Source organism: Erinaceus europaeus, chromosome 16 (assembly GCF_950295315.1).
Source record: "Erinaceus europaeus chromosome 16, mEriEur2.1, whole genome shotgun sequence".
Classification (NCBI taxonomy): domain Eukaryota; kingdom Metazoa; phylum Chordata; class Mammalia; order Eulipotyphla; family Erinaceidae; genus Erinaceus; species Erinaceus europaeus.
In genome coordinates this window covers 12,031,088-12,057,282 of record NC_080177.1, presented here as the reverse complement: position 1 = coordinate 12,057,282, position 26,195 = coordinate 12,031,088, and the positions used below count along the sequence as shown (strand labels likewise).

The following is a 26,195-nucleotide window of genomic DNA, read 5'->3' as shown; positions in this document are numbered from 1 at the left end:
TCTGGTGTGTCTCTCTGTACCTCTCCCATTAAATAAAACAAATAAATTTTTTAAAAAGAGAGAGAACAGGTATAAAAGTATGGTAAAGGAAGCGTAAAAGCTAAATTTGCGGGGCCAGGTGTTGGCACACCTGGTTCAGTACATGCCCCCAGTCCCCATATGCAAGAGGTAAGCTTGGCAAGTGGTGAAGCAGGGCTGCAGGTGTCTCTCTGTCTCTCTCCCTCTCTATCTCCCCTTCTCCATTTCTAACTGTCTTTATCCAATAAATAAAGATAATAAAAATTAAAATAAATTAAAAATAAAATAGTTTTTCAAAAGCTAAATTTGCACTCACTTCTAAGTATGCAACTCAGTGGCATTAAATACCCTCAGTGTTATGCAGCTGTCACGACCATCCATATCCCAAACTCTGCCATTTTGCCAAACCAAAACTCTGTACCCACTCAGTGCAAACTCATTTACCCCTCCAGTCCCTTGCAGCCACCCGACTTTCTGTCGCTTTGAATTTAACAGTTTGAGTACTTTAAGTAAGTGGGAGAAGAACTTGAGTCTGGTGCCGTAGGAAACCTCAGCCATCCTGACACACTAAGGGGAACGACACAACAGTTGTCCCTCTAAGACCGGCTTATTTCACCTAGCACAGTATCTCAAAGGCTCAGTCATGTTGTGCACTCAACAGAATCTTCTTTTCTTTCTTTTTTTAAAAAAGATTTTCTACAACAAACTAATTTACTTTATTATTATTATTATTAATTTTATTTATTTATCAGGTAGAGACAGCTAGAAATTGAGAGGAAAGAGAAGACAGGGAGAGGGAGAGGGAGAGAGACACCTGCAGCACTGATTCACCACTTGTGAAGCTTTCTCCCTGCAGGTGGGGACCGGGGACTTGAACCCAGGTCTTTGCACACTGTAACACGTGTGCTCGACCAGGTGCACCACCACCTGGCCCCATGAACAGAATTTTCTTTTAAGAAAATAGTATAGGGGGTCTTAGCGCAGCAGGTTAAGCGCACATGGCGCAAAGCACAAGGACTGGTGTAAGGATCCCAGTTCCAGCCCCTGGGTCCCCACTTATGGGGAGGGGGTCGCTTCACAAGCGGTGAAGCAGGTCTGCAGATGTCTTTCTCTCCCCTTCTCTGTCCTCCCCTCCTCTCTCCATGTCTGTCTTATCCAACAACAACGACATCAATAACAACAATAATAATAACCATGATGATAAAAGATAAAAAGAAAATAGTATACACATTTTATTCCAAAGTATATATTCTCCTTTTATTTCTTTATATGGTACCCACCAGGGCCTTGTGCATGAGCATCACTACCACGGAATGGTTTCCAGTGGGCTCACTTTTTTCATTCATTACTTTAGATAAAGGGAGAGGCAGAGGGGAGAGGGAGAGAGACTAGAACACAACTCCATCATCCATGATGCTCCCCGATGGTGCCAGGGCTCAAACCCAGAACCATGAACACAGTAAAGTGCCAGCTCTACCAGCTGGCTTCACTCCGGCTCAAGACCACTTTAAATAAAAAATAAACAAAGTAAAAAGACTGTGGCCTGGGAGGCGACACAGCAACCAGAACATCTCATCTGTGACCACGATATCCCCAGTTCAATCCCTGGCACTGAATGTATGGGGACTGGGTGGTGGCGCACTTGGCTGAGTGCACATGTTACAATGTGCAAGGACCTGGGTTCAAGCTCCTCTGTCCCCACCTGCAAGAGAAAGGTCTGCGAGTGGCAAAGCAGTGCTGCAGGTGTCTGTCTCTCTCCCTCTATCCTCTCAATTTCTCACTGTCTCTACACAGTAAATAAGTAAAAATTTCAATGCTTAAAAATAAATAAATAAACAAAAAGAAAATGCCAGAGTGACGCTCTGGTTCTCTCTCTCACTCACTAGTAAGTGTATTTAAAAACTGTTTTTTATGAGGGCAGGAGAGGTCAGAATGCCACTCAGCTCTGGCGTGTATGCTAGGGATTGAACCCAGTTCCTCAGGTATCACTGAGCTACCTCTTCAGTTCCAGCCTCCCTCTCCCCACCTCCCCCCAGCACTACGGCTTTTGTATGGGGACAATCTCATCACCGCTGGCCTAAGTTTTTCATTATTTTCATTTTAGATAAGGGAGGAGCTTCCCAGTGTCATGACATGCCCACATGGTACTGTGGCTTGAATCCAGGCTGCACGTCTGTGTTCTACTGAGTGAACTACTGCACTGCCCCAGCAAGCCTTTTTAAAGACTGAGCAGTACTCCACTGTGTGGGGCCAGTGAAACAGGACAGTGGTGGGAGTCGGGCGGTAGCGCAGCGGGTTAAGCACATGTGGCACAAAGTGCAAGGAGCGGCGTAAGGATCCCGGTTTGAGCCCCCGGCTCCTCAACTGCAGACGGTCGCCTCACAGGTGGTGAAGCAGGTCTGCAGGTGTCTATCTTTCTCTCCCCCTCTGTCTTTCCCCCTCCATTTCTCTGTCCTATCCAACAACGACGACATCAATAACAGCAACAATAAGAATTATAACAACAATATTAAAAAAAAGGGCAACAAAAGGGAAAATAAATATTTTTTAAAAACAGCACAGTGATTATACAAAAGACTTTCAGGCCTGAAGTGCTGAGGTTCCAGGTTCAATCCTAAACCTGAGCAGTCTTCTAGTTATAAATAAAATACTCTATTGTATGTATATATCACATTTTGTATATTCAATTCATCTACTGATGGAACTACGTTGCTTCAGTAATTCAGCAATTGTGATTAATGCTACTGTGAACATGGTACTACAAACATGTGTGAGTCCCTTTAAGTTCTCTGAGAATGTGCCTAGAAGTGTAATTTCTGGATTGTTTGGTAATGTTATGATTAATGTTCCGAAAAGTCACCAGACTGTTTTCATGGATGCTGCACTGTAATACATCCCACCACTAATGCATATGGGTTCTAATTTCTCCACAATTTCACCAATACTTGTCATTTTGTTGTTTTTGATAATATCCATCCTAGTGGATGTGAAGTGATAATTCAGCATGCTTCCAAATTGAATTTCCCTAATGAGTAATGATACTGGCCCCTTCTAATGTAGATTTTAAAGACACAATGCTAACTGTATCATCAAGGTAATAACTTAGGAGGGAACTAACACAGTGTGGAAGAACCTGCTCTTTAGAGTAGCTTCTAAGACAAGTTACAATACTTCTCTGTGCCTCAGCTTTTAAAGACCTACAAAGTGGGGAGAATTGTTAAGGTTAAATATGTTAGTAACATCTGCAGATATCAACAGGTAGAATGAAGTTTCCTGAAGGCTTTTGTACATTTAATAATCAACTTCTGACAGACCAGGAGGAGGTGCAGTTGCTAGAGCTTTGGACTTAAGAGCATGAGGTCCTGAGTTCAATAGCTGGTATGATTGGTACCAGGATGATGTTCTGTTTCTCCTTCTCTCTTCTATGCTAATAAATAAAAATTTTAGGGAGTCGGGAGGTAGCACAGTGGGTTAAGCACAGGTGGTGCAAAGTGCAAGGTCCAGCGTAAGGATCCTGGTTCGAGCCCCCGGCTCCCCACCTGCAGGGGAGTCACTTCACAAGTGGTGAAGCAGGTCTGCAGGTGTCTCTCTTTCTCTCCCCCTCTCTGTCTTCTCCTCATCTCTCCATTTCTCTCTGTCCTATCCAACAACGACAACATAAATAACAACAATAACTACAACAATAAAACACGGGCAACAAAAAGGGGAATAAATAAGAAATAAAAAGAAGTAAATATTTTAAAAATTAAAGTCAGCACCTACTTCCTTAAATTAAAATAAGAAACTTTTGTTAAAAAATATAGTGGTTGGGAGTTGGGTGGTAGCGCATCGGGTTAAGCACACATGGCAGAAAGCGCAAGGAACAATGTAAGGATACCGGTTTGAGCCCCCGGCTCCCCACATATAGGGGAATCGCTTCACAAGTGGTGAAGCAGGTCTGCAGGTGTCTAGCTTTCTCTCTCCCCTCTCCGACATCCCATCCTCTCTCCATTTCTCTCTGTCCAACAACGATGACAACAATAATAACTACAACAATAAAACAACAAGGGCAACAAATGGGAATAAATAAAATATTTTTAAAAAGAAAGAATATATAGTGGTAACAGAAATCTTCTTGATTGCCAGATTTTATAGATTAAGAATGCAATTTTCCCACCTGCATGGGGTGGTCGCTTCACAAGCGGTGAAGCAGGTCTGCAGGTGTCTATCTTTCTCTCTCCCTCTCTGTCTTCCCCCTCCTCTCTCTATTTCTCTCTGTCCTATCTAACAACAACCACATCAGTAACAACAACAATAATAACTACAACAACAATTTAAAAAACAACAACAAAGGCAACAAAAAGGAAAATAAATAAGTATTTTTAAAAAACTTAAAAAAAAAAAAAAAAAGAATGCAATTTTTCTGCTTGTCCACAACTCAGACTGCCAATTCTCCTACAAATAAGCATGGCTGTGTGATCAGACACCAACACAAAGTTCTCTGAACTTCACTTTGCTCTTTGGAATTTCCTGGAAACTGAGTCTATAAGTTAAGGCTAAGTTACTAAGTTGCTGAGCAGTAGATTACTGGAAGCAGAAAACAGCTCCAATACTGGAATCGGGCAGGTAACTGGAGTTCTAAAGCAAGGTCACTCATGACTGTGTGATGCTGACGATTCTTTAAGTCTAGGTGCATGTGTAAAAACAGAGACAGATGGTGACGAATGAGAGATGGTGTTCTACAAGGTGCTACAATGAATAAGGTGCAGGACTCTCAGGCATGAGTCCCACCCCAGGCGCAGTATGTGTTGGAGTGATGCTATGATTCTCTTTCTTTTCTCCTCTCTCTCTCTCATGAGTAAACATTCTTTTCCCCTTTCTACTTTGTTTTAGTAGGAGAGAGAAACGGAGAGGGGGAGAGGAATATAGAGATACTTGCAGCCCTGCTTCACTGCTCCTGAAGTGTCCCTCCTGTAGGTGGGGTGCGGGGACTCAAACCTGGGTCCTCACACGTGGAGTTATGTGCGCTAAACTGGGTGTGCCACTGCCCATACCGTAAAATCTTAAAAAAGAATAAAAGAATGTGATGGTGCCTGTAGCCCTTCTGCCTTCTAAGAGCAGTTACAAATCCCTCTTAGAACTTCTTGGAAGAATAGTACCCTCTAATGATGGCCCTTTTGGTCACTACCAGGCCACCCCATCATTCTGGGCCCTATGCAGGGAATCCTGGGATTCCCACATAGATATGATGGGCCTAGACCTCTAACAGATCCCTCTCTCCACTATCACTGATCATCTCCAACAGGAACATCATAAACCCTCTTGTGAGCCTCGACAGGCCCTTGCCCTCAATGTAGACCAACAGTGGTAGAAATTGCCCCACTCTGAAGGGAGGCTGGGTCAACATACTCTGTCAATCAAGGAAGACAGGTCCTGAAATGAGTGCAGCCTAGAATGTTCCTAGCTGTGACCATGGAATGTGAGTTCAGACTGACAGGGATGCAGAGGTTACTCAGATGGCTGAAAAGCATTAAGATATAAAACAGAACAAATTGTTTAATATTAATGCTTTTCTGCCAAGTTGCAGGTGCTACCATGATGCCAACCTGACTTCCCAGGGCAGATGACCTCACCAATGTGTCCTGGAACCCCACCTCCCCAGAGCCCCGCCCCACTAGACAAAGAGAGAGACAGGCTGGGGGTAGGATGGACCTGTCAACACCCACGTCCAGTGGAGAAGCAATTACAGAAGCCAGAACTTCTACCTTCTGCACCCCATAAATGTCCATAATCCCAAAGGGGTAAAGAACAGTGACGCTTCCACAGAGGGAGTGGGATGTGGAACTCTGGTGGTGGGAATTATATGGAATTTTACCCCTCTTATCCCACAATCTTGTTGATCATTATTAATCACTAATAAAATAAAATTGGGGGGCATAGAGCAGTAGCACAGCCAGCTATGCACACATGGCACAAAGCCCAAGGACCAACGTAAGGATCCCGGTTGGAGGCCCCGGCTCTCCACCTGCAGGGGAGTCGCTTCACAGGCGGTGAAGCAGGTCTGCAGGTGTCTATCTTTCTCTCCTCCTCTCTGTCTTCCCCTCCTCTCTCCATTTCTCTCTGTCCTATCCAACAACATCAACAACAATAATAACTACAACAACAATAAAAGCAACAAGGGCAACAAAAAGAGTTTGAAAAAACTGCAATAAAATAAAATAAAAACTTTAATAAAATTTTTTTTAATTCCTTAGAGGGTAGTAGATAGCATAATGGTTATGCAAAAAGACTCTCATGCCTGAGGCTCCGAAGTCCCAGGTTCAATCCCCCCGTACCACCATAAGCCAGAGCTGAGCAGTGCTCTGGTAAAAAAAAAAAAAAAAAAAAAGTTCGAGCCCCCGGCTCCCCACCTGCAGGGGAGTCGCTTCACAGGCGGTGAAGCAGGTCTGCAGGTGTCTGTCTTTCTCTCCCCCTCTCTGTCTTCCTCTCCTCTCTCCATTTCTCTCTGTCCTATCCAACAACGACATCAATAACAACAACAGTAATAACTACAACAATGAAACAAGGGCAACAAAAAGGGAATAAATAAATACTAATTTTTTAATTCCTTAGAAAGAGATGTTGAAGGAAACACAAGATCTCATTCATTCTTTCTTCCTCTTTTTTAAAAGAAAAATGAAGAGATCTTATGCATGAAGCCTAACTGCAAATTGCAGTCACTTAAAGAGGGAGGGAGTGCAAGCCCTGCGGGTCAGAGGACCAAGGTACATACATGCCTGAGGTCCCAGGGTTCAATCCCAGCCTCTGCCTTATGGCAGACTTGGGCAGTGCTCTTGTCTCTCTCTCCTATCATCATCAAGAAGCAAAGGAATCTTTTTTTTTTTTTCTTTGTAAAACAAAACAACAGTCCAAACGTGAAAACAGGAGCAAGTGCCTCCCAGGCTTTTCTAGCTCGACCCACAGCAGCAACTCTCAGACGCCACCTGACACGGGGCCCCACTCCCACCGTGTCCCCGAAGTACTTCCCGCAGTCCGGCCTCCGTCCCCTCCCACCCCGGGGGCTGGGCTCCCGCTTCCCGCGCTCGGGGGCAGCACCGCACCTGGAGGCCGCCGCGCTTGTTCCAGGTGAAAATGGACCCGGGGTAGCCGCTCAGCGCCAGCAGCAGCTCGTGGATCATCCCCGCGGCGGGCCCCGCGCCCCCGGGCGCCTCGGAGGCGGGTGCTCCCTCCTCCCCACGCGTCCAGCCCCGCGGGCCCGGCCGCTCGCCCCGAGTGCGGCCGCGGGTCGCCGCGGCCCCGGGCTGGAGCCCCGCTTTGCTGCGGTGCCCGGAAGTGCGCGGCCCCGCCGGGACCCACCCGCCCGCTCCCGCCGGCGCCTGTGGCGAGCGGGTCGCCGCCGCTGCCCTCGCGCATGCGCCCGGGCGGCCCCGCCGCGGCTCGGACTTCCGGTTGGGGAGCCGGACCCGAGACTCCCGGAGCCCGGCGGGGCGCGGCCGGGCGAGCCGGCGCGGGCTCACACGGACGAGCGTCTGGAAGGCCGGGCTGGGAGGGAGCCGCCGGCGGGGCCGCTGGGGAGGCCGCTCTCCGGGCGCCGTCGCCCAGTCGGAAGTCCCTGGACGGCTCCGAGAGTGGCCTGGCCGGAGCCCCGCGGCCCCCGGGTCCGACCTCGGGGCTGCCCCCTTCTGGGACCCGACTCCGCGGGCTACCTCCCTCCCGTCCTCTCTCGCTCCCCCAAGCCCGCCGCTCCGCCGCTTCCAGGGTGCAAAGCCACTTCTCCCGGCTGGCGTGCGAGGAATTCGGCCGGGCAGTCGCTTCTGATGTGAGGGCAGAACGAAGGCCCTGCAGCACTCGGCGCTTGCGGGTGTCTGGGGCGGGAAGGGGAGCCGGGCCGGGTCTGCGGGGCGGCGAGGCGCCCGCACGCTGACACCCGCAGCAGGGCCCTGAGTGTATCGGATGTGGAGCAGGTGAAGAAAGGTGGAAGGTGCCTGCTGTGCTCTTGCTCACCACCCCCATCCCCACCCCCCCAGCCTTCTCTGAAAATGGTCCAGAAATGCAGCTTCTGGAAAAGGCTCCTTCCTGCTGTCCTGAAGTGGGTGCTACAGCAAATGTCCACTGGGACCATATGGGAAGTCAGGCTAGCCACCCCTCCACCCCCCGCAAGACTTAAAAAAAGAAAAGAAGAGGCTTGCTGGTGGCTCCACCTGGTTGAGCACACATATTACAGAGAGCATGGACCCAGGTTCGGGACCCTGCTCCCCACCTGCAGGGGGAAAGCTTTGTGAGTGGTGAAGCAGGGCTGCAGGTGTCTCTCTGTTTCTCTCCCTTTCTCCCAACCCCCTTCCTCTCGATTTCTGGCTGTCTCTAGCCAATAAATAAATAATCTAGACGAATGAGTGCAACCCTTCTTTTAAAAAGATATATATATATATATATTTTTTTTTTACCATCTTTATTTATAGATAGAGACAGCCAGAAATTGAGAGGAAGGGGAGACAGACACCTGCAGCCTTGCTTCATCACTCGCAAAGCTTTTCCCATGCAGGTAGAGACCAGAGGCTCAAACCTGTGTTCTAGAGCATTGTAATATACACTCAACCAGGTGCCCACCATCCGGCCCCTAGTGCAGTCCTGATAGTGCCACCCCTCTCTCTCTACCCTAGGATACTTCTTACCGAGAGGTGCTCTTCCAAGGACACGAGAAACTAGGAGCCCGCTGATGCAAGCCAAGGGGAGCTGCTTTCAGCTGCGAATGATGCCCAAGCCCACTCTGAAAGGGACTGGCACCCACTCCGAGACCTTCCGCCAGCGCTTCAGGGGATTTCATTACCAGGAGGTGGCTGGGCCCCGAGAGGCTTTCAGCCACCTCTGGGAACTCTGCTGCGGGTGGCTCAGGCCCGAGAGGCACACCAAGGCGCAGATTGTAGAGTTGTTGGTGCTAGAGCAGTTCCTGACGGTTTTACCTGGGAAGTTCCAGACGTGGATCCGGGAGCAGTGTCCAGAAAGTGGAGAGGAGGCAGTGGCTCTGGTGGAAGACTTAGAAAGAGAGCCTGGGAAACCTGGACATGTGGTGAGGAGGGAATTCGAAACCTGGGAAGGGGTGAGGAGAAGGGGCCAAGTTAACCTATAGCCAGGTTGAAAGAGAAACACTGTTTTCCCTGGTAGGTTGCTCATCTTGTCCTGGGACACATTTTCAGATAGAATTTACCTGCTTATGCTACCTGGCCACTGCCACACTGGTTTAAGGAGCTTTCACAGACCAATAGTGTATATATGTTTAGATTGATGTCGTTGTTGGATAGGACTGAGAGAAATGGAGAGAGGAGGGGAAGACCGAGAAAGGGAAAGATAGACACCTGCAGACCTGCTTCACCGCCTGTGAAGTGACTCCCTTGCAGGTGAGAGCCAGGGCTCGAACCAGGATCTTTATGCCAGTTCTTGCACTTGGCGCCATGTGCACTTAACCCTCTGCGCTCCCACCCAACTCCCTTGTTTTCTTTTTTAATAGAATTAAGGGAGTTGGGCGATAGCGCAGGGGTTAAACGCAGGTGGTGCAAAGCGCAAGGACCGGCGTAAGGATCCCGGTTGTGGGGGAGCCACTTTACAAGCAGTGAAGCAGGTCTGCAGGCATCTTGCTCTCCTCATTTTCCCCTCTTCTCTCCATTTCTCTCTGTCCTATCCAACAACGACGACATCAGCAACAGTAATCTTAACTATCACGATAAAAAAAAAACAAAGACAACAAAAGGGAAAAATAAACTAAAAACAGAATTAAAAACAAGTATTTTACATAACTAAAACAGAATTATATACATTTCAAGCTGGTAGTTGAATTTACTAGAATGATTTTTTTCTCCCTTCTGGTGTTCCAGTTGCTCTAAGCTAACAGTAGTGGAGTAAGAATGACCTTTAATCTGATCCGCCCCACTGGCTCTAGCCATATTCCAGAAGGATGCTCTCTTTTGGGGTCTTAAAGAATCTCCTGAGAATGTCCCTTATCATGACTTTGCAGTGACAATGAATGGGGGTTGTTTCTAGGTCACAGACTCTGTGAAGGGGCAGCAAGTGCACTTGGAGAAGATGGCACCCCTGGAATCATCACAAGAGTTATTAAGTGCTCGGCAGGAGTCAGTGGAACCCCAGCCCAGGGGTGTACCCAAGAAAGAGAGGGCAAGAAGCCCAGACCTGGCACCACAGGAGCAGATGAACCCAAAGGAGAAGCTCAGACCTTTTCAAACGAGCGGTGAGGAGTAGATCCATATGGGAAGATAGGACGGGACAGAGATACAGAATGGGAGTTCAGGGCTGAGTGAAAATTGTAGAGTATGTGATTGGCTTGTCTCCTGAAGGCGTTTGGTTAAGGCCACTACTACATGAAGTATCCTTGAACTTCCTCTTTTATTAAGTTATCAGAGGATAACTCTCTGGGCTTTGTCAAAATTTGGAGCTGTTTGATTTCTTCTTGTTAATAGTGATAAGTGGTCATTTTTTTTAAAAGATAAAAGTTACTTTCTGTATTTGAAGACACATCTTCCTTCAACAAATTAAACTGTATTTGTTGAAGCTTTCCTCCCAGAGCTCCATTTTCCAGACCTACTAGGTTTTCATTCATTTCTGTTGAAAAAAAATTTTTTTTTTATTTTTATGAGAGAGAGATACAGAGCAAAAGATAGAGACCAGAGCACTACTCAGCTCTGACTTAATAGTGGTACTGGGGATTGAACCTGGGACCTCAGACCCTCAGGCATGAAAGCCTTTTATGGAATCATTATGCTATCACCCCAGTCCTTCCATTGAAAACATTTCCTCCAAATGTTGTATCATAGTTGGGGAGAACTGAATTACATATATTCTTCCAGTGAGGGTCTAGTAGGTGAATAAAGTAAGAATTATACTTCAGAATCTCACAGTTGTTTTTTTTTTTTTTCAGTACAGCCCAACATAAATTTGATGATTATTATTCATCTGGTAACTCCTAGGACTCATAGCTTTCCTCATTGTCTCTGTACCTAGTTCTTATTTTTGTAGAACTATTTTTTCTTTTAGCTCTACTGAACTCCATTTTGTGTTTTCTTCTTTATAATTTTTTTGTGAGAACTTTTTTAAGATATAAAACTCTTAAGATATAAAGCTTTTAAGATGTAAAAAAGCTTAGCAAACTTTTCATCTTTCTTTCTGTCTACTTTACTGAGCACTGCTCAGCTCTGGCTTATGGTGGTGCTAGGGAACTGAACCTGGGACCTTGGTGCCTCAAGCATGAAAATCTTACATAACCATTATGCTATTTCCTCAGCCTTTAGCATTGAAACAATGCTTATTTGCCAATTACTTGTTAACTTAATTGTATGAGTCCAATAGGGCTTGACTTCGGCAGAGTGAAGGCTAAGGGAAGACTTCATGGAGACATAGGCAAATACAGCGCCTTGAGGGCAGTGTTATCTGGATAGGAGAAGAATTAAAGAAAAGCCACAGAGTGAAGGACTAAAAAATGTGCTGTGTTCTAGAGAGAAGTCTACTATGAGTGGACCGTACTTGGTAAGGATTCAGTATGTTGTATGAGCTAAAAAATAAACACAAGAGCTCAGAGGTAGGTAGGACAGCACTGCTGCAGTTACTCCAGTGTGAGAGGATAGGAAATCTGCATGTGGAGATGCGGAGTCTGGAAGTCAGAATGGAGAAGGGCATATTATGGGAAAAATCTTTATACTTGATGACTGTGTGTGAAGGAAGCAGATGAGTTGAAAACCGTCTCCTCTGCCCCATGAAATCACTCATGAGTTTAATTGATTAGTGGAGGATATAGGGCAGAGGAAGTGACTGTTGCCAGCAACTTGGAACAGAATTATCTGCTTGGGACATACAACAGAAACTTTTCGTGTCAGCCTGGTCTGGAGAATAAAGTTATTTCTCAGATTTTGAGATTTTTATCTTCCCCACGTTGCTTCAGCCCACTGAAATTTCTGGAAACATTTCCTTAGATACTTTATAGGCCCCTGGATAAAAAGGGTGGGCAATATTATAATCTGTCCAAACTATGATATTCTTTTATTTGCTTTCCTGCAAGCAGGATTTCCATTTCCTAAATCTGGTGTGGTCTCCAAGTTAGAGCAAGGACAGTCACAGATTCCAGATCTGTTGGGCTCCAAGGAAAAGGAACTTCCAAGCAGAGGTCCCATACAAGATACACTAATACATGCTGATCTGCTACCATCCAGGAAAGAGAGAAGCAGCTGGGTAAAACAAGATCACTGGGGCTTTGAGGATGAGAAGGTGGCCAGTGTGCATTGGGGCTACGAAGAAACCAGAACTCTCCTTGCAATCCTCAGCCAGACTGAGTTTTATGAGGCTCTTCAAAACAGTCATCGAAACAGTCAGGTGTATGGGGCAGTATCTGAGCGGCTTCAGGAGTATGGCTTCCTCCGGACCCTGGAGCAGTGTCGGACAAAGTTCAAAGGTCTCCAGAAGAGCTATCGAAAAGTCAAAAGTGGACACCCACCTGACTCCTGCCCCTTCTTTAAAGAAATGGAAGCGCTAATGAGTGCTCAGGTCATTGCCTTGCCCAGTAGTGCCCTGGAGGGGGCAGTGTCTCATTCTGGCCTGGTGAGCAGTGCCACTGAGCTGGAAGAACCAGAGCAGGAGCCCTGGCAGCTCCAGGAGGTAGCAGAAAAGACCTTGGCTGAGGAGACTGACAATGATGAAATGGGCCAAGAACCCACTTCCCTGGACCCTGATGACTCAACTGCACCTGGGCCTTTCCGAAGCCCAAGTGGTAAGAATCTTTTCTTGGGGTTTTGTGATTAGCCTTAAAAAATAATCAGACTGGATGTAGATTCTGGACACTTCTTTTTTTTTTAAATATTTATTTATTCCTTTTTTTGTCCTTGTTTTATTGTTGTAGTTATTATTGTTGCCGCTGTTGTTGGGTAGGACAGAGAGAAATGGAGAGGGGGGGAAGACAGGGGGGAGAGAAAGAGAGACACCTGCAGACCTGCTTCACCGCCTGTAAAGTGACTCCTCTGCAGGTGGAGAGCCAGGGCTAGAACCAGGATCCTTATGCCGGTCCTTGTGCTTTGCACCACCTGCGCTTAACCTGCTGCACTATAGCCCGGCTCCCCTGGACACTTCTTAATGCCATGTGCCAGTTTTGTCATTTAAATAGAGGGCAAAGAGGCATTTCTCAATTCTATGTCTATTTTATTCCATTTTGTGAGAAAATCACAAGTAAAAAATAACTTAAAGTATTTTTATTTTATTGACTCCAGGGTTATGGTTGGGGCTTGGTGCCTGCACCACAAATCCACTGCTCCTGGAGGCTATTTTTCCCATTTTTGCTGCCCTTGTTATTATTATTGCTGTTATTGTTGTTGGATAGGACAGAGAGAAATGAAGAGAGGAAGGGAAGACAGAGAGGGGGACAGAAAGATAGACACCTGCTGGCCTGCTTCACTGCTTGTGAATTGACCCCTGTACAGGTGGGGAGCCAGGTCTCAAACCGGCATCCTTGAGCCAGTCCTTGAGCTTTGTGCCATGTGCGCTTAACCCGCTGCGCTACCACTAGGCCCCCAAAGTATTTTATTTTTTATAGTTTGTTTTAATGGGAGAGATACAGAGAAAGACCAGAACTCTGGTTTATGGTGGTGCAGGTGATTAGACCTGTGAGCTCACAGCCTGAGGCACGAAAGTTGTTTGCATAACTATTATGCCATATTTTATATCCAGCTCTAATTTGAAATATTTTAAAGAAATATACTCAGGTAGACAAAGAGGCTCCAGGTTTGATCCCTGGCATCACACATGACCAAAGCAGTGGTTTGCTATCTCTCTTTCTTTCTAATATTTTCTTTTTTTTAAACCAGAACACTGCTCACTCTGTCTTTCAGTGGTGCCAAGGAGTAAGCTGGGACCTCCAAACCTCAGGCATGAATGTAGTGTGAACTGCTGTGCCATCTTCCCAGCCTAAATAAATCTTACAAAACAGATACACTCAGAAAATTTAACAGAGAGAAGTACTCTTTAAAAGGAGAAGTACTCTTTTTTCTTTTTTTTTTTTGGAATTTATTTATTAATGAGAAAGATAGGAGAGAAAGAAAGAACCAGACTCTGGTACATGTACTGCCAGGGATTGAACTCAGGGACCCCAAGCTTGAGAGTCCAACGCTATATCTACTACGCCACCTCCTGGACCACAGGAGAATTATTCTTCACATTTCTTCTTCTTCTAGCGTTTGCCCTTCACATTTCTTTATTAATACATTTCCTGATTATAAGATCATTGCAGGCTTACTGCGAAAAATGGTACTATATTATCTTCAAGGAGGACTAATACTTCAGAGTGCTTTATGTGAATTTGGTGTTTTATCTTTTTATCCCTCCCCTCCTCTGCTCAAATGTTAAAGTCAGTTTATTTTATTCCATTTTACTTCAAATAATATAATGAAAGATTGCCTAAATTTGGGAAAACATGTTATATCAGTCTCCTATTTGAGATGTGCAACACACAATGACATTCTAATAGGGCCAAGAATTCCTGGAGAAAGATCATTAACTTTCTTTTTTTTTACATATATTATTTATTTATTCTCTAGAGACAGCCAGAAATTGAAAGGAAGAGGGAGATAGAGAGGGAGAGATTGAGAGAGACACCTGCAGCCCTGCTTCACCACTTGTGAAGCTTTCCTCCTGAAAGTCCCTGAGGGCTTGAGCCTGTGTCTTTGTGCATTATAACATGTTCACTCAACCAGGTGCACCACCACCTGGCTGCCTTGTTTAACTCTCTTAAGTTGGAATATTATCTACCTGTAGGACTTTCTTGAGTTTTATTTACTACAACAAATGTCATATTGTTTAAAAACAAAATAAGAGTCCTGGGAGTTAGGCAGTAGTGCAGTGGGTTAAGCGCACATGGTGCAAAGCACAAGGACCAGCATAAGGATCCCGGTTCGAGCCCCCAGCTCCCCACCTCAGGGGAGTCACTTCACAGGCGGTGAAGCAGGTCTGCAGGTGTCTGTCTTTCTCTCCCCCTCCTCTCTCTATTTCTCTCTGTCCTGTCCAACAACGACGACATCAATAACAATAATAACTACAATAATAAAAAACAACGGCAACAAAAGGGAATAAATAAATATTTTAAATAAATAAAAATAAGAGTCCGAAGGCTTTAAGGACTACTAGACACCCAGGCAACCTTGAGTCGTTAGTTAACTAACATCATAGTTTGTTTCCTGAACTGGAAAACAGGGCAGAGCAGCAGCACTGCACTTCTAAAGTTGCAGCTCCACTGTCAGCAGTGATGTTTTCTTTCTTTTATTTATTTTTGCCTCCAGGGTTTTGCTGGGGCTCGGTGCCTGCACAACGAATCCAGAATCCACTGCTCCTGGAGGCCATTTATTTCCCTTTTGTTGCCCTTGTTGTTTTATCGTTGTTATGGTTATTGTTGTTGTTGGATAGGACAGAGAGAAATGGAGAGAGGAGGGGAAGACAGAGGGGGAGGGAAAGACAGACACCTGCAGACCTGCTTCACCGCCTGGCAGGTGGGGAGCCCGGGGCTCAAACTGGGATCCTTATGCTTCGCTCCCGGTACTTAATGTGCTATGCTACCACCTGACCCCTCCTTTTATTTTTATTATGTGTGTTAATTTAGTTTTATTTTCATTATTTTTTCTTTAAATATTTTATTTACTTTCATGAGAGATACAGAGAAAGATGGAGATAGAGAGACCAGAGCACTGCTCAGCTCTGGCTGATGGTGGTGCTGGGGAATAGAGACCAGAGCCCTGCTCAGCTCTGGCTGATGGTGGTGCTGGGGAATAGAGACCAGAGCCCTGCTCAGCTCTGGCTGATGGTGGTGCTGGGGAATAGAGACCAGAGCACTGCTCAGCTCTGGCTGATGGTGGTGCTGGGGAATAGAGACCAGAGCACTGCTCAGCTCTGGCTGATGGTGGTGCTGGGGAATAGAGACCAGAGCACTGCTCAGCTCTGGCTGATGGTGGTGCTGGGGATTGAACCTGGGACCTTAGAGCCTCAGGCATGAATGCCTTTTACATAACCATCATGCTATCTCCCCAGCCCTTATTATATTTTTATATTTTCTTTATACTAACAAGTCTTTTAAAAATATTTATCAGCTAGAGACGGAAAAATCAAGGAAGAAAGGGGAAATAGGGAGAGAGACAGACAGACAGACACCTGCAACACAGCTTCACTGCTTGTGAAGCTTTCCCCTGCAGGTGGGGACTAGGGGCTTGAACCCAGGTCCTTGTGCACTGTAACGTGTGCGCTCACTCAACCAGCTCTGCCACTCTCATCTTTTCTTGTTTATCTTCTATTTTTTCTATTCTTGTTTGCTTAACCCTTTTCCTACTAGAGTAAGTTTGGGTAAGTTACAAAGTTAAAATGACAAGTGTGGCATGTGTGTTTGCTACTGCTATTTTCATTGTTTGGTTTCTTTTAAAAAAAAAAATGTATACATGGGAGTCAGGCAGTAGCACAATGGGTTAAGCACAAGTGGTGCAAAGCGCAACGACTGGCTTTAAGGCTCCCGTTTTGAGCCCCCGGCTCCCCACCTACAAGCAGTGAAGTAGGTCTGCAGGTGTCTGTCTTCCCCTCTCTCCATTTCTCTCTGTCCTATCCAACAACAATGACATCAATAATAACTACAACAGTAAAACAAGGGCAACAAAAGGGAATAAATAAATTTAAAAAGATGTATACATCTATGTGTGTGTATATGTATGTATATATACATACATATGAAGAGAGACACAGAGTGTCCCTCTAGAACATATAATAGTTAGGGACCAAGCTTGGGACCTCATACTTGAGACTACAACATTTTTCCTTTTTGTTAATCTTGGAAATCGCTTTCTCACCCCCTTTCAGCCACAGTACTCACCTGCTGTGGCTTAGGCAATTTTCTTTCTCTCTTTTTTTCCTTAACCATCGTTTATTTAACTCAGACCTGGAACTGGTGTGCCTCAGCTGCTAGCCTGGAGCCGGCTGTCCCTGATTACCGCCTTTCAGTCCTGGGACCCGCCTCACCCCCTAGAACGCGCGCGCTTAACCGGGTGCACCACTACCTGGGCTTCACGCGCTTCCTGTCCATGAGCTTGGGAGGTTTGAACAGATCGTGGTTTTTGTTGAGTTCTCAGGTGAATTTCGTTGCTTTTCCTAGATGAACTGGAGAGCAGCAAACACAATCAGCTGCTACTCCATAGCCTAACCCCCCCCCCCAGCACTCCTCAGTTCTGGTTTATTGTGGTGCGGAGGATTGAACCTGGGACTTTGGAGCCTCAGGCACCAGTCTTTTGCATCACCATCATGCTATCTCCCCTGCCCTACAACACTTTATCTACTATCACCCCCAGACTGAAGCCTTTTTCTTTTTAATTTTTTTACAGCCCTCTAATTCTTTTTTTTTTTAATTTCTTTATTGGGGAATTAATGTTTTACATTCAACAGTAAATACAACAGTTTGTACATGCATAACACTTCCCAGTTTTCCATATAACAATACCACCCCCACCAGGCCCCTTCTCCTTTACTCATAATGCGAGGATAATGGGAGCAAGGTGACCTCCATCTGACTTTCAAGTGGAGAAAGCTATTTGAATCTCCCTTTTCTGCCGCCTTGGGTTACCATCAAGGAGCAGTCTATAGTCATCCTAACAAAGTATTGCGGGTGGGAGCTACAGTACTAATATATTCAGGCAAGGAGATGCTGGGTTTTATGGAGGCTTCTCCATAAATGTGATGGACTCATTTTCCATTGGCAAATGTACTCAGCCTCCAGCCTGTCTCCTCCCTGGTTATAAGACTGACTCTCTTGGCAGCCAGCTCCTCTCTTTAAGTATTTCCCTCAAAGTTACTACATTGATCTTTATAATAACGGAGGGAGCCCACCGATGGCATACCTAGTAGTGTGCACACATAACAATGTGCAAGGACCAGGGTTCAAGCCCCCAGTCCCCTCCTGCAGCGGGAAATCACACAAGCTGTAAACCAGTACTGTAGGCCTCTGCTCTCCCTATCTCCCCTTTTCCTCAGCTTCTCTATCCAGAACAAATAATCGAAAATATTAAACAATAAAGTATTTCTTAAACTAATATAAGGGATAACCTTTATCACTCACAAAACTTAGGGAATTCCCAGGCTTTTGGAAGCTATGAGCTCTGAACTGCAAATAAAGACTCACTATGAGCACAAGAACCAGTGTAATGATAGGGATTCGAGCCCCCAACTCCCTACCTACAGGGTGGAAGCTTCACAAGTGGTGAAGCAAGTCTACAGGTATCTTTCTCCCTTCCTCTCTGTCCTATTCAAGTATACACATACACACACACACACACATATATTTGAAAAAATGGCCATCAGGAGCAGTGGGTTCATAGTGCCAGCACAGAGCCCCAGTGATAACCCTGGAGGCAAAAAATAAATAAAAATTTTAAAAGACTCAATATGTATGAGAAATATATATTTGGTCAGATGATCAAATATTTTTATATCTTCCTACAAGTCAATATCACAATCAGTTCTAGAAAAATTAGTAGAATAGAGAAATGCATTCTGTGCTTGATTCAGTTTGCATAATTGTTTCAGTATCAAGAAACACATAGTGATATATATATATATATTTTTTTTTAACTTAAACTTGAACAGACCAAATGCTGATCCAGACCCATATATCATTGTGTGCATTTCTTTTATGTTTTATTCTTTTATTTTTTGCCTCCAGGGTTATTGCTGGGGCTCGGTGCTTGCACTACGAATCCACTGCTCCTGGAGGCCATTTTTCCCCATTTTTGTTGCCCTTGTTATTATTGTTGTTATTGATGTCATTGTTATTGTATAGGACAGAGAGAAATGGAGAGAGGAGGGGAAGACAGACGGGGAGAGAAAGACACCTGCAGACCTGCTTCACCACTTGTGAAGCGACCACCACCACCACCACCACCACCACCACCACCCCACCACCACCCCCCCACCGCAGGTGGGGAGCTGGGGGGCTCAAACCGGGATTCTTACTCCGGTCTTTGCACTTCACACTATATGTGCTTAACCCGCTGCACTGCTGCCCGACCCCCGCTTAGTGATAGTTTATGATGCACATGATAGGACTAAGAATAGGACAGGTGGTAGAACTGAGGCTCTAAGCCCCTAGGTTAATGGATGCTGAAATTCCTCTTCTCGTGGCAGGTGTGCACTGGGGCTATGAAGAGACCAAGACTTACCTTGCAATCCTTAGTGAGACTCAGTTTTATGAAGCTCTCCGGAATTGTCACCGCAACAGTCAGCTATATGGAGCAGTGGCTGAGCGGCTGTGGAAATATGGTTTCCTTAGGACAGCAGAGCAGTGTCGGACCAAGTTTAAAAGCCTACAGACCAGCTATCGGAAAGTGAAGAATGGTCAAGCACCAGAAACATGCCCCTTCTTTGAAGAAATGGACGCTCTGGTGAGTGCCCACACTGCTGCCCTGCCCCGTCATGGCCAGGAAGAGGAGAAGGTTTCTAGCCCCATCATTGCCAGTACGGATGAAACTGGGAAGCAAGTAGCAGACACAGAAGAGCCCACAGAAGATGATTCTGATGGTGATGAGGAAGAGGATAGTGAGATACCCACAGCGGCTGCCATGAGCCGTTCTCCTGTCTTATTCCAGAGCCCGAGTGGTAAGATCTGTTTACTTCTTGATGGCAAATAGCAAAAGGAAGTGAACTTAGAAGAAAGAAGTCATCAGATTGAACACCAGGAGAGCTATCCACTATATGTACCTCTACTGAATTGTTCTTATACACACTTTATATCTTCCCCATGTTTTCTGTCTACTTAAGCAGCTCAGTGAGGGATAAAGTAAATTTCATGAGATTTGCTTCTTCATACAATACCAACATGAGTTGCAGTCCTTTAAAATTTACCACTAAAAAAAAGTAAAAATAAAATTTACCATCTACATATAGGTCATTTACTAAGCAGGAAATCTGAAAGCTAACATTTCCCTAGTAGTATGTTCTATACTCATAGTCAAATGAAATTGACTTCAAAAGTTTGTTCTCACTTATTTTTTTCTTCAAGTTTTAGTTTCTGTGCCAGCAGTAGTCTGCTTTGTTCACATACAAAATCCAGATAACCTTTTCCAGCAGAAATACTTTTTTTCCAAGTCTGAAACTTGATTCATTTAAATCAAGATTCCTTTGTCCAAGATTCCTCTGAATCTCAGGTACGTAAAGAAAAATACTTCACTATGTTTTCCTTTTTTGTGGGAAGAATTCTGATTTTAGAGTCATATATGTATTTGAATCTTGGCTCTGTTGCTTGTTAGCTAAGAGCAGTCATTTAATCTTTTTTTTTTTTTTTTAAGATTTTATTTATTTATGAGAAAGATAGGAGAGAGAAAGAACCAGACATCACTCTGGCACATGTGCTGCCGGGGATCGAACTCAGGACCTCATGCTTGAGAGTCCAAAGCTTTATCACTGCCCCACCTCCCGGACCACAGGTCATTTAATCTTATAAATTTATACATTAAGACTACCTCATAAGGTTATAAATTATATAAATAAGGCACTGTGGTGAAACACCTAGCTTAATGCCTAGACAAAAAGTATCCAAAAACATTGAAATTTTGAAAAAAAATTTGAACCTGAATTCAAAAATTCTTGAGATTAGCATTCTTCAAGCGTGTTCCATAAAGCATCCATTCCATGAATATCCCCCTATGTTCCACTAAAAAATGACTTCCAGGTTTTGGGAAATACCCCTTTTGTAGAATCATAATATATACTTACAAATTTAAGAAGAATCCAAGATTTCATTTATTTTAGTAAAACTATTTCATGGAACATTTCATAAAACTAGGGTCAAATAGAAATAGTTTTATGGGGTACATACATAGACTAACACTTGGCATTCTTTTGTGCTCAGATTCAGTCCATAGAGTGTAGGCTCTAGAATTTATTATGCCATTGGAAATTCTACACATTTACACTGAAAGAAAGAAAATCTTTCATTTGATTGAGCAGAAAGAAATTGAGGTGGGGAGAGGGAGAGACAGACACCTACAGACCCGCTCCACTGCTTGTGAAGCTTCCCCATTGCAGGTGAGGACGGGGGACTTGAACCAGGGTCCTTGTAAGTGGTAGTATATGCACTTAACCAGGTGTGCCAGCACCCAGCCCTCACACTGAAAATTTGCAGGTATCAGTACATGATTTATGGCCTAGACCCAGGGGTGCCAGGCATCTGGTCTTTAAAGAATACTGAAAAGGAGGCTTGAGTCAGCCTGGTGCTTTTAGAGCATTTAGTAATCATCTTCCTGTGAGGAAACCAATGTTTCAGAGAGATACTGCCTAACAAGTCTATTTCTCAGAAGGTCTTTTGTTCTTGAAAGACAGTAAGTACTTTTCTACCCTGTTTTTATTCTCAGCATTTATTAGAATTGTGGAACCTGTGGATCTTGGATATAGATGTTTCCCAGAAAGTTTTTCTATGTACTCCCTTCTAATCCTTTTAGTTACCAGCAAGGAACATAAACTAGAAGACCGTGATAGGTCTGAGATTATAGCAAGTGTCTTTCCTACATATAAGAATAGTGATAGTTCTCCTGATCATACTGAGTATCTAGGAAGGGTTAAAAAAAGGTTGGCCTGGGCAGGGGTAGATAGCATAATGGTTATGCAAAGAGCGTGTCATGCTTGAGGCTCCAAAGTCCCAGGTTCAATCCCCTGCACCACCATAAGCCAGAGTTGAGCAGTGCTCTGGTTAAAAAAAAAAAAAAAAAAAAAAAAAAAAAGGTTGGCCCACCCCACCTGCAGGGGGGTCGCTTCACAAGCAGTGAAGCAGGTCTGCAGGTGTCTGTCTTTCTCTCCCCCTCTGTCTTCCCCTCCTCTCTCCATTTCTCTCTGTCCTAACAACAATGACATCAATAACAACAACAATAACCACAACAATGTTAAACAACAAGGGCAACAAAAGGGAAAATAAACAAATCATATATATATATATATATATGTATATACATATACATATACATATATATATATATATTTTAAAAAAAGGTTGGCTGGAGGCAGGGTGCTGATGTACCCGATAGAGTGCACACATTAGAGTGCAAGAACCTGAATTCAAGCACCTGGTCCTCACCTGCAGAGATGAAAATTCAGTGGCAAAATAGTGCTGCAGGTGTTCCTCTTTCTCCTCCTCTATCTTCCCTTTCATCTCAATTTCTCCGTCTCCATCCAAAACAAACAGTAAGTAAAATTAGCCCCTATATAGATGAGAAGCACGTTATAGGTTACCAAGATGAAAAGTAAAATATTGGCTATTTTTTGCAGAGCTAGGATCTTGCACATGCACAACTTCACCACTCTGGGCCAATTTCAGAGACACAACACAGGAGCTTCTCCTGGGGTTATAGCATCTCCTATGTAGTGTCAGCTTCCTTGATTACTATAGCACCTCCCATGTAGTGCTAGACTGTGTGCATGGCAAGACACATGCCCTATCTGACGAACTGTCTCTCCTGTCCAAAATTAGCATTATTATAGATAGTAGTTATTTGGAATCTAGAGCTTATTTTTATCTTTAATCATTTAATACACTTATTTAAATATTTTATTAACATAAGATAGGTAGAAAGAGAACTCCATAGCATCACATGGGAAGCCAGGGATTGAATTCTGAGGCAAGTTCAATGCCCTACATACTGCACCACCTCCTAGACCCTTAATGTGACATTTAAACCTAGATTCCTTTTATTATTGTTGTAATTGCTGGTTATTCCCTACTCTGGACCAACTTTTTTTTTCAGATAGAGATAGAAACAAAAAGAATGTTAGATACCACAGGAGTGAAGCTTCCTTTAAGTGAGCTGGAAGCCAGACTTGAACCTGGGTTGTATGCCTGGTAAATACAGGTGAATTCTCCAGATGAATAATCTTGCCAGCCTTCTGAGTTTTGCTTTATTCTGGAATATATAATGGAGAAAGTGGTTAACTTAGAATTCTGTTCTGTCAGGTTTTGAAGCTGGATTTGCCAGTGAAGAGAATCTAAAGCAGGATATTTCTGAGGAAGTACAACTTCATAGGACATTACTTGCAAGGTCAGAAAGGAAAATTCCCCAGAACTTTAATTCAGGTAAAGACGATGAGAGTAAATATAGATCAGGAAGACAATGGAAAAAGAATCCAGAGGAAAAAAGAGGAAAACCAGCACTCCCAGAGAAGAGTTTAGGTAAAGTTCTAAATCATCAGAAACCTTATTTGGGAGAGAAACCCTTTAAGTATCTCAGATATGGCAAAAACTTTGGTTCAAATTCCCACTTGATGTATCAGATATCCCATCAAATGGAAAATCCATATAAATGTGCTGATTGTGGGAAAAGTTTCAGTAGAAGTGCACGTCTCATTAGACACCGGAGAATCCACACTGGAGAAAAACCTTACAAGTGCCTTGACTGTGGAAAAAGTTTTCGTGACAGCTCAAATTTCATCACTCACAGGAGAATCCACACAGGAGAGAAACCTTATCAATGTGGCGAATGTGGAAAACGCTTCAATCAGAGTTCAAGTCTTATAATTCACCAGAGAACCCACACAGGAGAAAAGCCTTATCAATGTGAAGAGTGTGGGAAAAGCTTCAATAACAGTTCTCACTTCAGTGCACATCGGAGGATACACACTGGAGAGAGACCCCATGTGTGTCCTGTCTGTGGAAAGAGTTTCAGTAAGAGTTCTGACTTACGCATACATCACAGAACCCACACAGGAGAGAAGCCTTATGGGTGTCATGATTGTGGCAAGTCCTTTAGTAAAAGCTCTGTTCTTAATAAGCACAGAGAAATCCATGTACGAGAAAAGCTTCTGTCACAGCCTACACCTAAGTAAGCCCCTGAAACTCCTTCAAGAAAAGAGCATCAAAAATTGGGAAGTCTTCTGATAGTGACATCTATCTCTTCTTCTGTGCTCAACTAGATTAGGAGGTATTCTTAGGGTTACCCCACTGGACTTTCACTTAGATCTAGATCCAAGTTTCCTTTTTATTTTATTTTATTTTATTTTATCATCTTTATTTATTGGATAGAGACAGTCAGACATCAAGAGGGTAGGGGGAGATAGGGAGAAAGAGAGACACCTGTAGCCCTGCTTCACCACTTGCAAAGGTTTCCCCCTGCAGGTGGGGACCAGAGGCCTGAACCTGAGTCCTTGCGCATTGTAACATATGCGCTCAACCAGGTGTGCCACCACCTGGCCCCTAGATCCAAGTTTCCAAGGCAGTCATACTGTGGATAAAAGGAAGCTTTCACTCCCTCTCCTTGCCTGTATATGAACCAATAGATAAACACTTTTACCTCAGTGCCTGTTGTTTCCTCAGAGAGAATGTGATAGAAGATTGATAAATTTGAGATGCACCCTTATTTATCCATATCAGTTGCAAATGACTGAAGGATTTAGAGGGATACTGAAGCATTTCAGAGAAGCAAAACTACTGTCATTTAGTGGGTCTAACTCTTCATTCAACACTGGGAATGTGGGTAATGGAAATGCCCAAGAATGACTTTCTGTTCACTTAAGCCTGTGTTGAGAATGACTTGTCATATATACTCACTTACCTTAAAGGAGAAAGTTTAATATCCATCTTGGTTCTTGCCTGTCTGGAGAAGTGATGCAAGCCATCTATGATTATTATGTGTAAACCCTGGATTTCTTACATTTCTTCTAATCCCATGAAGGTGGTGGGTCTAACACATTTATAGGACCTAGTTTTGATTTTCCTTTCATCCATCTCATCTGAATTTCATTTGCGTTTTGTTATTGTCCAGAAGCTCCATGAGCAGGTGAGCTGAATGTGACAGGGAAAGCGCTTAAAGCTATTAAGGAATCCACACTCCTGAATCCTAGTCTAATGTACATCCTGTAGTGCTGTAGGCACTATAAATACTAGCCTGGAATGAGCAAAAGCCACTGCCACATTTCCATGGACTGGGAAAACATCACTTTGTGCTAGTCACTTTGCCCTAATGACATGGGGGATAAATTATCCGTCTGTTCAGTGGAGTTGCTAATACTCATATACACATATTTAACTGTGTACACTGATTTTGTAAGTAGCTCTTCACAGCACTAGTATAATTCTGACATTTACAGTTCAATAGTATTGAATTAATTGAATAATATTGAATATTTTCACCACTATGTGATGAGCCCTGTATAGCACAAGTTAAACCCTCTCCTTGTCCTTAGTCGAAAACAGATGGCACTAACATGAGCAGGTAAGTGACATATATAACTACAACAGCTTTGGAGAAATGTAGAAAGTTAGTAACATTATCATAAATGTTAAGGTATAATGAGTTAACATTTCCTGTAAGGAAAACCAGGGAGGTTCAATTTGGGAAGGCTGCACGAGACACAAAAGTATCCAGAGGAGGGAATTTTACCCACTCAGCACTCAAGTTTGGGAGAGTTCATGCTCCCTAAATTAATGAGAAATTAGAGCATTTTGGAGCAAGGTGTTTTGTGTAGATTAAGCAGAGAGCAAATAGAAAGGTTACATGAAACTTGGAACAGCACAGAATTTGGGGAATAGTATGACAGGCTGTGTGGGAAAGAATCACTATGGTGAAACACGGAGTGCCAGGAGCAGCCAGGAGGTTGTACTCCCATCCTCTACAGTAAACTAAATTCTGTGCTGTGCCTCATGATAAGCAAACAGCTGGCAGGAGGGGTGAAGACTTAGGGGGCAACGGTCAGCAACAATCACTGTATTTTGTGAAGTTACTCCAGATAGGAAGGTCAGAAGAATAGTGAAAATAAGCAAATGGCCAGACACAAGTAGCTGTTTCATATTGTATTTAGTCCTCTGGCTGGAATGAAATCTATGAGAGGCGTAGGGAGTGAAAACAGTCCATAAGCAACAGCATACCAGATTAGAAGAGGGCTGAGTTTATCCTGGTGTTGAGGGATCCTAGTAGGAAGAATTTCCCTGTATCAGGAATTAAGGGGAAATGATATCTTAGTTGTGTTGCTATAAGGAGACAGAGTAATAGGAAACACCAGTCTAAAGTAATGCTTCCAGATCAGAGATGGTTTTAAGAAGTGTGCTATGTATCTTTTTTAAAGTAAATTATTACCTTTAGTATATCTATGCATAGTCTTTGGAAAAAGCATTGGTTGGGTTATCAAGTATGCATTTCTGCTAGTAGATATCTTAA

General features: G+C 44.0%; 2 protein-coding genes across 7 annotated transcripts in view; one reads left to right on the top strand and one right to left on the bottom strand.

The window, feature by feature from the left end:
• Positions 1 to 7,294, bottom strand: part of TUBGCP4 (tubulin gamma complex component 4) — a 39,022-nt gene extending 31,728 nt beyond the window's left edge. For 2 of the 5 annotated variants that reach the window (XM_060174503.1, XM_060174504.1), the window contains exons 1-2: positions 7,098 to 7,293; positions 1,661 to 1,720 (exon numbers count right to left, since the gene is read on the bottom strand). In XM_060174503.1, the coding sequence (XP_060030486.1) occupies positions 1,661 to 1,720; positions 7,098 to 7,175 (138 nt within the window). In that variant the 5' untranslated portion in view covers positions 7,176 to 7,293. Of the gene's footprint in view, positions 1 to 1,660; positions 1,721 to 7,097 lie in introns of all 5 variants that reach the window. The other 3 variants (XM_060174506.1, XM_060174505.1, XM_016192718.2) reach the window with 3 other exon arrangements.
• A 112-nt stretch (positions 7,295 to 7,406) lies between these two features.
• On the top strand, positions 7,407 to 25,171 carry ZSCAN29 (zinc finger and SCAN domain containing 29). Of its 2 annotated transcripts, XM_007533503.3 has the most exons (6): positions 7,683 to 7,816; positions 8,658 to 9,064; positions 10,033 to 10,237; positions 12,062 to 12,763; positions 19,186 to 19,656; positions 23,000 to 25,171. In XM_007533503.3, exons 2-6 carry the CDS (start codon positions 8,714 to 8,716, stop codon positions 23,866 to 23,868), a joined length of 2,598 nt encoding a protein of 865 aa, XP_007533565.2. In that variant the 5' UTR covers positions 7,683 to 7,816; positions 8,658 to 8,713; the 3' UTR covers positions 23,869 to 25,171. The 2 variants fall into 2 exon arrangements, with proteins under 2 accessions (XP_060030484.1, XP_007533565.2); XM_060174501.1 differs by lacking the exon at positions 8,658 to 9,064 and having other exon boundaries at positions 7,407 to 7,816.
• The last annotated feature ends 1,024 nt before the right edge of the window (positions 25,172 to 26,195 follow it).

Coding starts and splice junctions, on each gene's coding strand:
- ZSCAN29 (XM_060174501.1), top strand. CDS start 7,409: ATGCGCCCGGGCGGCCCCGCCGCGGCTCGGACTTCCGGTTGGGGAGCC. Junction 7,817..10,032: donor GCCGGGCAGTCGCTTCTGAT/GTGAGGGCAGAA, acceptor GGTTGTTTCTAG/GTCACAGACTCTGTGAAGGG. Junction 10,238..12,061: donor CAGACCTTTTCAAACGAGCG/GTGAGGAGTAGA, acceptor TCCTGCAAGCAG/GATTTCCATTTCCTAAATCT.